This window comes from Podarcis liolepis (genome assembly GCF_965112155.1).
Source record: "Podarcis liolepis genome assembly, chromosome: 2".
Taxonomy (NCBI): domain Eukaryota; kingdom Metazoa; phylum Chordata; class Lepidosauria; order Squamata; family Lacertidae; genus Podarcis; species Podarcis liolepis.
In genome coordinates this window covers 15532659-15544897 of record NC_139555.1, presented here as the reverse complement: position 1 = coordinate 15544897, position 12239 = coordinate 15532659, and the positions used below count along the sequence as shown (strand labels likewise).

Here is a 12239-nt window from a genome sequence, read left to right as displayed (position 1 = left end):
TTTAGAAGGAGAGAGGGAAAATTAAAATAAAATTAATAATTATTACACAGAGAGGAAACTTAATCAAAGGACAAAATTAAGAATTAAATAGAGCTAACGCAATTAAAGCAGGCCAAAGACACAAGGATAATGGGTAATTAGTAGAAAAATACAACCGTCTCCCTTCGCTGTGATCAATCCGATGCACGGGCGAAAAGAGGAAGCCCTAGCCTCGTGCAAGGAGTTTTAGTATTTCTGGCTGTCAATCAATAAATGGCAACATTAACTTCTTCCCAACAACAAGGGAAGCCCCAATCGCATCAGTGGCCAACGATCAATTAGCCCGCCCCCCAACTTTGGAGTGTCCTGGTGGCCCCCACCGCAACATGTGCTCTCCATGAAGGAGAACACGCTTTGCAACAGGGGCAGCCAATGGGACACCCTCTGGGCGAATATTGGACTACAACCCCCATCATCCCTGATCATTGGCCTCCTTCGCTGGGGCTGATGGGAGTTGTAGTCCAACAACATCTGAAGGGCATCATGTTGGCTCTCCCTGCTGTTAGAACCCACCCACCCACTGAACATACCTCACCACAAAGTTATTCCTGGTGGTCCTGTGAGAATTGCGTTCCAGGCATCACAGCTCAGTCAGTATGAGTATCACCCGTGGGTGTTTGACCAAGGTAAACACAGCTCCTGATCATAAACATCCGGGCAGATGTTGTTATGTACTGAAGTTCTCACCCTGGGCCAGCAGAGGGATACTGTAAATCGTTCTCACTCAGGTCCACATATGCAAATAAGGGATTGAAAGTGACGTTCAGTGATTGGCTAGTTACAGAAAGTGGTTACTGTTGCGTTGTAGTGGAGCTCTATATAAGCAGGCTGGCTGAACCCTTCAGTTCAGTTCTGTTCTGGCCTGTGAATAAACAAGAGCTGTTTGAAGAATTGCTGTGTCGTCTGATATGCTCACCCACAATTTAACAGATGTTACCCTTTGGAGTCTATACAGTCCTCAGCAGCCCACCTAGCAAAAGCTTCAATAATCTCTGAGCAGGAGCTGTGAGCTCAGGTTATGAGGTTTCACTGACCTCATAGGGGCCCAGAGAGGCTGCAGGAACAGGGGTGTGCAAAGCACAGAGACACAGGGAGCTGGGCAACATGACAAGTCCAGCAGCCACACACACCCCATGCTAAATGTAGGAGACCAGAGCTGATCTTGACCCTAGGCTATAAATCCCATCTCCTCTACCATGTTGGCATTAACAGGACTCCCTCTCTTCTTGCTGGCAACACAGATGACCTACATTAAGATGGCAGCTAATGACCCCGAGGCCACTGTGCTAGGCTGCATCTCAGATCTCTTGAACCCGGAAGAATGCCACGAGCTCTACATCCGGCTTGCCACCCCTCAGAAGGATGCAGAGCGGCCGTCGGACGAGGGGGACCTCTTCCCTGCCGGCCAACGGGAAGGCATATCCGACATGGACCAGTGCAAAGAAGGCCTAAAGCAGTGGCTGCAGTTGCAGAGAGGCGCCATCGACTGGGACCGCCTGGCGCGAGCCCTGCGGCAGATCGGGCGCCCCGATGTCTCCAGGGAGCTGAAGAGGAACCTCAGTAAGAACAGGAGCTTGGAACCCAAGTGGGACGCAGAGGGAAATCGGACGGTGGTGATGGACGCTCAGCCGTCGGCCCTCCTCGTTGAAAACAAGGCGCCCACCCGCAGGAGCCGTTACGGGCCCATCCACAAACACCGCAAGACCTTTGTGAAGGAGGGCAGCTGGGATCTCAAGGCTTTCCTCCTCCAGTTGTTCCCGGTTGCTTTGCAGAATCTGACCCTACAGCAGTGCGTCTTACCGGCAGCCCGGCTGCTTGTTGTGAGCTTCCTGGCAGGGCTGGTCGTCTGGCTAATTTCCGTGTATTACGTCATTTGCTGGAATCTGGGGCAATGCCTCTTTGCCAGCGGCCTTCGCTACGGTGCGACCCCGGCTCGGCAGAACATGAACTTGACGGTGATTTGGAACAACCAAGCCGTTGAAGACTCTATAGATGACGAGGAGGACCCGGACAGTTCCTTAGAAGAGAATGCTACAGAGGATGAACAGTGACCCCAGCAGCTCCCGGTGAATTCTGCAGGGAAGTTGATCTCATTAAATAAATTCACTTGCGGATCTTTTGTTTTGAGCCCGTTACCTAGCTCAGGCTTGACTCAGTTGAACACCTCACCGACTCAGGGCGCACGGTACAATCTCCTGTTGTGCGGTGACAGTAGGTGAAGGAATATCACAGGGCAAAAGGGGAGGACATATGCCCTGGGCCCATTGAGAATGATCTAACGGAATGAAGGTTATTAAAATGTTTAATTACGCTGCTATGTTTTCTTTTCAGTCTGTGAAATAGCGAAACGTGCTCATTTAAGATGGTAGATGGCAAACTTCTGAGAGGTTTAGGGCTAGATAGAGTGGTACTGAGGCCCAGCTCCTGCCAGCCTTGCAGTTCGAAAGCACACCAGCACAAGTAGACAAATAGGTACCGCTGTGGCGCGAAGGTAAACAGCGTTTCTGTGCACTCTGGTTTCCGTTACGGTGTCCCGTTGCGCCAGAAGTGTTTTAGTCATGCAGGCCACATGACCCGAAAAGCTGTCTGTGGACAAACGCTGACTCCCTCGACCTGAAAGCGAGATGAGGATCGCAACCCCATAGCCCCCTTTGACTGGACTTAACCGTCTAGGGATCCTTTACCTTTACCTTGCCCTATTCTCGTTGATCCTGTGACTGCAGCCTAACACAGTAAAGCGCACCCAAACATTAAGCACACATGGCAGAAATAAGAGAGATGTGCTATTGGATTAAGGCTGTTAGCTGGTACACAGAGAGAGAGGGAAGGGGGAGAGAGAGAGAGAGACTTCTAAGAAGGGGCAGACCGTCAGAGTAATCAGAATTTTGAAGTTCGGCAATAGTGTCTTTAAAGGTCCACAACAGTTTTTAACTCACCCCAGCACCAGTTCCTGTCGCTGCTCAGATGTAATGAGAGGCCTGAGTAGCAGTAGCTAGAGCCAGGGCTAGGCTCGCTTTGACTCCAAGGTTAGCTAAACCCTTCACTACCAGGGTGGACTGGCAGATTAAACTACAGTGGTGCCTCGCAAGACGAAATTAATTCGTTCCGCAAGTTTTTTCTTCTTACGAGTTTTTCGTCTTGCGATGCACGGTTTCCCATAGGAATGCATTGAAAATCAATTAATGCGTTCCTATGGAAACCGCCTTCAGACCAGGTCCGGGGACAGTCTGTCCCCCGACCTCTTCTGAAGGCTGGGGGGGACGGGGACAAGGGCTTTTCTTCCCACCCCCAGCATTTTTAAAAACCCCGGGACAGCGGAGGACTTCTCCGCTGTCCGGGGCGATCTTAAAATGCTGGCGGGCGGCATTTTAAAATCGCCCCGGGACAGCGGAGGACTTCTCCGCTGTCCAGGGCGATTTAAAAGCCCCTGGGAAGGCAGGCAGGGGGGACAAAGACTTTTGCCCCCCGCCAGCCTTCAGAAGAGGTCCAGGCTTTGCGGCCCCGCCGCCCGGCTTCGGAGCATCGTTCCGAAGCCGGGCAGCAGGGGGAGGTGTTCCCGCCCCACCGCCCAGCTTCGGAGGAGCCTTCCGAAGCCCGGCGGCGGGAGGAAGCGTCCCCGCCCCGCCGCCCGGCTTCGGAGGAGGTCCGAGGACAGTGGGGAAGACGTGCTGCGCTTCCCCGCTGTCCCGGAGATTTCCCTATGGGCTGTCGTCTTGCGAAGCAAGCCCATAGGGAAATTCGTTTTGCGAAGTGCCTCCAAAACGGAAAACCCTTTCGTCTAGCGGGTTTTCCGTCTTGCGAGGCGTTCGTCTTGCGGGGTACCACTGTATTGGATTATGCAGAGACGGCAAGAATGACCGGGGAAATCAAAACTTCAGAATGAGAGAAAATTATATTATATTTGACGGACCACTGTAAACACTTGAACTCTTTGGCAGGTTTTAAAAAACTCTTGTCATGTTACATAGATTTATAGATTTTGGAGACAATGAAGGATTGAATGCAGCTGAAAATGTTAGTTAAAGAACCCACGGAGAGAAGTCTTGCGATTCAGAAGAATCTTGTGTAATTTTTTATTATTTGTGGTTCGGGGTGTGAATGAATTTGTAAAATCAATACAAATCATTTGATAATATAGTAATAACGAACCCTTCACATTGGTAGAACAACATACCCTCCAACATTTCTCCAATGAAAATAGAGACGTCCTATTCTATAAAAGGGATGTGGGTGGCGCTGTGGGTTAAACCACAGAGCCTAGGGCTTGCCGATCAGAAGGTCGGCGGTTTGAAACCCTGCGACGAAAGAGCTCCCGTTGCTCGGTCCCTGCTCCTGCCAACCTAGCAGTTCAAAAGTGCAAGTAGATAAATAGGTGCCGCTCCGGCGGAAGGTAAACGGTGTTTCTGTGTGCTGCTATGGTTCAGAAGTGGCTTTGTCATGCTCGCCACATGACCTGGAAGTTGTATGCCAGCTCCCTCGGCCAGTAAAGCGAAATGAGCGCCGCAACCCGAGTCATCTGCGACTGGACCTAATGGTCAGGGGTCCCTTTACCTTTTTATTCTATTATTATTATTATTATTATTATTATTATTATTATTATTATTATTATTATTATTTAATTATTCATACCCTGCCCATCTGACAGATCTGCTCCAGCCACTCAGGGCAGCTTCCAACATTAATAATAATAATAATAATAATAAACATTAAACATTTTTTTTTACAAAAACTTCCCTGTACAGGGCGGCCTTCAGATGTCTCTTTGGCTCAGGGGGTTGCATAGCTGCCTCTTATATTTAGGATTTTGCATTGAGTTGCTGGCTGGAAAATGGAAGGAAAAGGGTAGCAGCAGCAACCACTCACATTGTTTCTGTTGTCCCTCCTTCAGCCATGCTTCTCCTGCTAGTGGACATCACATGTATCCTAAATCCAGGGCATAGGGCTGCCTTCAGATTTGCAGTCCACCAACTCCACCTTGTGGTGCTTTTGGACTTTTGCTGCAGCTGATGCCAGAAGTGAGGGAATGGTAGGCCGTGACAGACAAAACCATCCCACTGAATAGGCAGGAGCTGCCAAGATGTAGTTTTGAGTTCATCTGCCCAGATTCAGGATCCACTTTGTCTTTGCCAGGCACAGATAGTGGTTCACATTAAGCATTTTCCTGGAAGCTGTACTTAACTGCTTGAGAGCTGCACTGATGTTTCAAATTCTGGGCACTGCTAGTATGATGATGTTTATATATCAATGTTTCTCATTGCTCTGCCCTGCTCTAAAATGTGGAATTTTAACTGTACTGCCTGCACTTATTTGTGAGATTTTGTTCCGCGCTGCTTTAAAATTCAGAATGGTTTTTTAAATTTTTTTGTGCTTGTTTGTGGCAATTTGTGGTACTTTGAAGTACTGAAGCCGTATATAAATCACCCAAATACATATTAAAAAAACAGATGTATTAAACACATCTGAAGAGGGGTTGTGGATTCAAGGGTCAGTCCCTGGCATCTCCAGGTATGGCTGAGAATCCCTCTTGTGTGAAACCCTGCCAGTCGTTCTAATTGTTTTATTCTTTCTTGCAAAACCCTACAAGAATATGTATGAAAAAGAATCAAACAATCAACCCAATAGAATGGAGAGGGAGATCTAACCCATAGCTAGTCTTGCCACTAATCACTGTTTTGCGTGTTCAGACCCAGAAACCTCCCCCCTAAATAAATTCACACTTGATTCAAATTTTGGTTTTGGTTTTTGGCAGAATTTAGGCCACAACTTTATTGATTACAGAAAGTGACTGGTTGCATAGGCTCTGGTTCGACTAGCTCCCTGCCACGCAGGGAGCGCTGACCCAGGGCACCAGCATAGGTCAGCCAAGGGAGAACACCTGGATAAGCGGAAAGCTGGGAACGGGCTATCTCTGCCACCCAAATGTCCCCCTGGACTCAGGCACGGACACTACCCCATCTCAGGGGTTGACCAAATATCGAGTCCCTGGATTCCTTTAACGGAATACCCTTCACATAGGGATGGCGAGAGCATTCACCCATCCCTATCACCTGAACCGGAGCCTATCCGCAACCTTACAAGTTGTGACGATTTCCTACGCGGCAGGCGAAACCCAAATGGCAACAGCCAACCAGCCAAGTAGGGGAAATTCCTGCCATGCCCCTGTGCCAATGACAGACGACGCACAACAGCATAGCAAGGTCAAGCGCAAAGCCCTAAAAGTAGGGAGAGGTGGGCAGGTGTTCCGAATGCATGCGCCAAAAGAGGAAGCTCTGGGTCATGTGCATGGGCATAAATAGGTCCCTCAACCCGTTTATGGTATGTACTGAAGTTCTCACCCTGGGCCAGAAGGGAAAATGTAGATAGTTTTCACCCTGGTCCACATAAGCAAATAAGGAATTGAAAGTGACGTTCAGTGATTGGATAGTTACAGAAAGTTGTTACTGTTGCGTTGTAGTGGAGCTCTATATAAGCAGGTTGGCTGAACCCTTCAGTTCAGTTCTGTTCTGGGTCTGTGAATAAACAAGAGCTGTTTGAAGAATCGCTGTGTCGTCTGATATGTTCACCCACCACTTAACAGTTTAGATTGCATCCCATTGGCCAGATTGCTCTCAGCTACGAGGGACCTACCAATCGGGTGTTGTGGCTGACCAATTGTACCCACCCACAACACAGGGTGTCGGTTCTCCAGGTCTCTTCAAGGGAGGACCCGATTTGCCAGTTTCTTGATGGTCTTTCTGCAGGTCTGGCCAGTTTTGTGTTAGGCTCCTTGATCTCTAGTAACTCTGATGTGTATTTGGACATCAGTATGCAGGCTAACGGGACATGGGTGGCGCTGTGGGTTAAACCACAGAGCCTAGGACTAAAGCATTGTTAAATGTCTGGATAAGATATAAGGACTTACTTGAAAACAAAACCCCAAGGTGGTTGTCACCGATGGAAGCAAAGGCTCAGAAAAAGCTCAATATGGAGGCCAAATGGCCGAAATATTGGGAAATTTTGGAACAAGAAGGAGACAAATTGAAATTGCAGAGTTTTGAGAAATTAAAAGACAAAGTGCGAGACTGGCTTCATTATTATCAGATAATGGAGGCATACAATTTGGATAAGAAAATTGGCTTCCAGGTAGAAAAATCAAAACTAGAAACAGAACTGTTAGAACCCAAAACTAAGATTTTCTCAAAGATGTATAACTTGCTGTTGAAATGGAATACTCAGGATGAAACGTTGAAATCTGCTATGATTAAATGGGCACAAGATGTTGGACATAATATTATGTTTGCTGACTGGGAACAGTTGTGGACCACAGGTATGAAATTTACGGCATGTAATGCCCTAAGAAGAAGAAGAAGAAGAGTTTGGATTTGATATCCCGCCTTTCACTCCCTTTAAGGAGTCTCAAAGCGGCTAACATTCTCCTTTCCTTTCCTCCCTCACAACAAACACCCTGTGAGGTAAGTGGGGCTGAGAGACTTCAAAGAAGTGTGACTAGCCCAAGGTCACCCAGCAGCTGCATGTGGAGGAGCGGAGACTCAAACCCGGTTCCCCAGATTAGAGACTACCACTCTTAACCACTACCCCACACTGGCTGTATGAAAATGATATACAGGTGGTACATGACCCCAGTCAAGCTTGCAAAAATCTATCATTTGCCCGATAATAAATGCTGGAAATGTAAAGAAACTGAAGGTACATTCTTTCATCTTTGGTGGACGTGCCCAAGGATTAAGGCTTTCTGGGTGATGATCTATAATGAATTGAAAAGGGTATTTAAATATACTTTCTTGAAGAAACCAGAGGCCTTTCTCCTGGGCATAGTCGGCCAATTGGTGCCAAAGAAGGATAGAACTTTCTTTATGTATGCCACAACAGCAGCAAGAATACTTATCGCAAAGTATTGGAAGACACAAGATCTACCCACCCTGGAAGAATGGCAGATGAAGGTGATAGACTACATGGAATTGGCAGAAATGACTGGAAGAATCTGAGACCAGGGAGAAAAGTCGGTGGAAGAAGATTGGAAAAAGTTCAAAGACTATTTACAGAAATAGTGTAAAATTAATGAATGTTAGAATGATGTTGGATAGAAACTAAGTGGTTTTTAGCTGTAATGATATAAGGGAATATGAAAAAATGGACTATTATTAGGCAAAAATCTAATGTTACAATACTTTAAGATTGAAGACTAGGACAAACAAAGAGGGGAGGGATTTGCTGAACTAATAAACTGAATTGGAATACAGAAAAGGGAGGCGCGAGGAGGTCCGGGAAATAAGCAAATGAAAGATAAGTGATTGAAAGACTGAATTGTTTTTAACTATTTCTATTTTGTATTTTTCTTTTTCTATTTTGTAATATTTTGAAAATCTTAATAAATATCTTTTTTTAAAAAATAGACCACAGAGCCTCGGACTTGCCAATCAGAAGGTCGGCGGTTCGAATGTCAAAGTGCAAGTAGATAAATAGGTACCGCTCCGGCGGGAAGGTAAACGGTGTTTCCGTGCGCGGCTCTGGTTCGCCAGAAATGGCTTAGTCATGCTGGCCACATGACCCGGAAGCTGTACGCCGGCTCCCTCGGCTAATAAAGCGAGATGAGCTCTGCAACCCCAGAGTCGGCCACGACTGGACCTAATGGTCAGGGGTCTCTTTACCTTTATGCAGGCTCGCCTCAGCGTGTGATGCCACCAGTAATTGCAGACCCTCCAAGTGTCCATATTTTCCAATGACAGTCCTGGACTTACAAAAGCCGTCCTGATCCCGAAATGTCACAGTTTTTCTTAGAACGGCCCTATTTTCATTGAAGAAATGTTGGAGGGGAATGGAGTTTGGTGACGCCTCTGAGCCAAGGAGATAAGTAACTATGCAACCTTTAGAAAACATCTGAAGGTAGCCCTGTATAGGGAAGGTCTTTTAAAAAAAATATTTAATGTTTTATTATGTTGTTATATATGTTGGAAGCCTCCCAGAGTGGCTGGGGCAACCCAGTCAGATAGGCCAGGTATAAATAATATTTTTTTCAATTATTTTTATGGAATAGGACATCCCTATTTTCATCAAAGAAATGTTGGAGGGTATGTAATTATCCCAACATCCCCTGGTTCCTCTCCTCTGAGGGAGGGTGGTGTTGTTGTTGAAGGAGGGACCAGAAGGGGGCGCCGTTGGAGAAGCAGAAAGCAGATCAGAACAGACTGGGAAAATGAGCTAAATAAAAAATGCACACGAAAGCTTATACTCAGAACAAACTTTGTTGGTCTCTAAGGTGCTACTGGACAATTTTTAAAATTTATTTATTTATTTCAATTGCGTCGGACCAATACAGCTACCTACCAGAATCTGAAACTGAGCTGTTTAAGACGTGTTTTTCAGATTTAGGGTAATGCCTGGCTGCCATAGTCTAATAGCTGTACAGTGGTACCTTGGTTTGCATACGTTTTGGTTTACAAACACGTCAAACCCAGAAGTGCATGTCCCGGTTTGCAACCTTTTTTTGGATTACAACCCATTTTTTATTTTTATTTTTGGATTATGAACAATTTTGGGGGGGGGAGGCCCCATTGGCGAAAGCACGCCTTGGGTTACAACCTGTTTTGGTTTACAAACGGACCTTCAGAATGGATTGTGGTTATAAACCAAGGTACCACTGTATTTAAATAACACGATGCAAATGTTCTCCCAAGATGTTAACCAACATCCTGTATACCAAGAGCAAACTTATTTTCAGCAGCCTGGGGGGGGGGGGACTCTTGCGATTTGCAAAATTATACACACACACACACACAACCTTTCGAAAATAAACCCCAAGGGGAAATGACCCTAAAACAGCTCAATGTGGATTGGGCGTATTCCCTAAGGAATGCTCAGCAGGAACACTCCACGCTGCAACACTTTATTGCAGCTCTCAATGCTAAATATACATGGTGCAGAGATGTTGCAGGAAGCACGCTTGCAAGCGCAGGAAGAGAAAAAGAGCAAACAGTACGCCTAACCTCCAGCCTGCTAAGGTTTCAGAAGTGACATAACCCGCTCAGAACTTGCTGAGCTCATAGGGAGGGGATTATAATGCAGGGCTCCCTAAGATAACCTCCGTGAGCCCTTAAGCCGCTCCAGGTCCTTTCCTTGCATTAAGGCAGGAGGAGAAGGTTAGCTAATTGTCTATCTCAGAAGCACGTGGACTGCATGTCAGAGTCACCTCCGCATTTTGCTTTCATCCACAGCTCCCAGAAAGGGATTGGCTTGATGAGCAAGGGATAGAAATTGACTTAATTTTTTTATTTTTATACTTTTCAAGTTTATACATCTCACTGATTTTACAATCGTTTTGGCATTTCAGCACTTGACTTCCTACCCGGTCTTTCTGCGCTTCCTTAAACTTGTTTCCAATATCTTCTCCATCTCCAAATTAACTTCATTTGCTCATTTATTCATCTTTAAATATATACTCTTACAAAACTGCAGGTTGCCACAATAATCCTGCCAATGTTTTTATCTGTTTGCAATTCATCTGTAAATGTTCAGCAAACCATCTCCATTCTTTTATAAAAGATTTGTTATCTCGATTCCTTATTCTTCCGGTAAGTTTCGCCATTTCTGCATATTCCATGAGTTTTTGTATCCATTCTTCCTTTGCTGGTACATCTGCTTCTTTCCATTTTGGGGCGAGTAACATTCTTGCTGCTGTGGTAGCTTACATGAATAAGTTTCTATACATTTTAGGTAGTTCTGTCCCTATAATTCCCAAAAGAAAAGCTTCTGGTTTTGTTTTGTTTTGTTTTGTTTTGTTTTGTTTTGTTTTGTTTTGTTTTGTTTTGTTTTGTTTTGTTTTGTTTTGTTTTTACAAAGGTTATTTTAAACATCCTTTTCATTTCATTATATATCATTTCCCAGTAAGCTTTAACCTTACTACAAGACCACCACATATGATAAAAAGAAGATGGGATGGCAATTGACACTGCAGGTTGCTCTTTACCTGGATGTTATGCAAAGTTTGTTAAAAGATCTTGCTTGCTCTCCCACCAATAAATATGTGGCTTGGTGGTTGTGATGGGGAGCATCAAGCCAAACAAGAGCCAAAACCCTTTTAAAATTGTTGGAGGCAGACTAGCAGGCAGGGCCCATTACTTACATCAGTAATTACTTATTACTTGCCATTGCCTTCCGTCAAGAGTTTGGGTGTAATCCTTGATGCCTCCCTCTCCATGGAGGTGCAGGTTACAGCAACAGCCAAGGCGACATTTTTCCACCTTCGCCGCATCAAGCAGTTGGTCCCTTACCTTTCCCACCCCGACCTGGCCACAGTGATCGATGCGACGGTCACCTCCAGGCTTGACTACTGTAATTCGCTCTATGTGGGGCTGCCCTTGAAGCTGTCCCAGAAACTCCAGCGGGTGCAGAATGCTTCAGCGAGGCTCCTCACGGGGTCTCCGCCATGGGAGCATATTCACCCAGTGCTTTTCCAGCTGCACTGGCTCCCAGTGGAGTACAGGGTCAGATTTAAGGTGCTGGTTTTGACCTTTAAAGCCCTTCATGGCCTAGGACCCTCGTACCTACGGGACTGCCTCTCCTGGTATGCCCCATGGAGGACCTTAAGGTCCATAAATAGCAACACCCTAGAGGTCCCGGGCCCTAAGGAAGTTAGATTATCCTCAACCAGAGCCAGGGCCTTCTCAACACTGGCTCCAGCCTGGTGGAACGCTCTGTCTCATGAGACCAGGGCCCTGCAGGATCTGATTTCTTTCCGCAGGCCTGTAAGACGGAGTTGTTCCACCTGGCCTTTGCCTTAGAATCAGTTTGATTCCCTCCCCCTCTTTCTTTTTCCTTTTTCCTTTCTCCTCCTGTGATGAGGCTGCATTTTAATATTTTAATGTTTCAATATTTTAATGTTGTGTTTTAATCTTGTTTTTAAGTTGTATTCATTCAACTTGTTTTTATTATTGCTTGTTAGCCGCCCTGAGCCCGGCCCTGGCTGGGGAGGGCGGGGTATAAATAAAAATTATTATTATTATTATTATTATTATTATTATTATTATTATTATTATTACATCATAGAAGCCTACACAACACAAAACACTGTTTCTGTATGTAGGTTTTATTTTATTTGTTTTTTATCTTATATTTTGGAAATGTACATCCAGGGGGTTTTTCCTTTAAATATTTTGGGGGGCCCCAAGAAAGTGGGGCCCTAAGCTATAGCTTGTTTAGCTGAT

The 12239-nt window shown here is 45.8% G+C and overlaps 1 protein-coding gene across 1 annotated transcript; it reads left to right on the top strand.

Moving 5' to 3' along the window:
• Window positions 1-1091: 1091 nt before the first annotated feature.
• On the top strand, window positions 1092-2158 carry LOC310699180 (transmembrane and death domain protein 1-like). The gene has a single exon (XM_083486821.1). The coding sequence runs from the start codon at window positions 1236-1238 to the stop codon at window positions 2088-2090; it is 855 nt and encodes a 284-aa protein (XP_083342947.1). The 5' UTR covers window positions 1092-1235; the 3' UTR covers window positions 2091-2158.
• Window positions 2159-12239: the final 10081 nt, after the last annotated feature.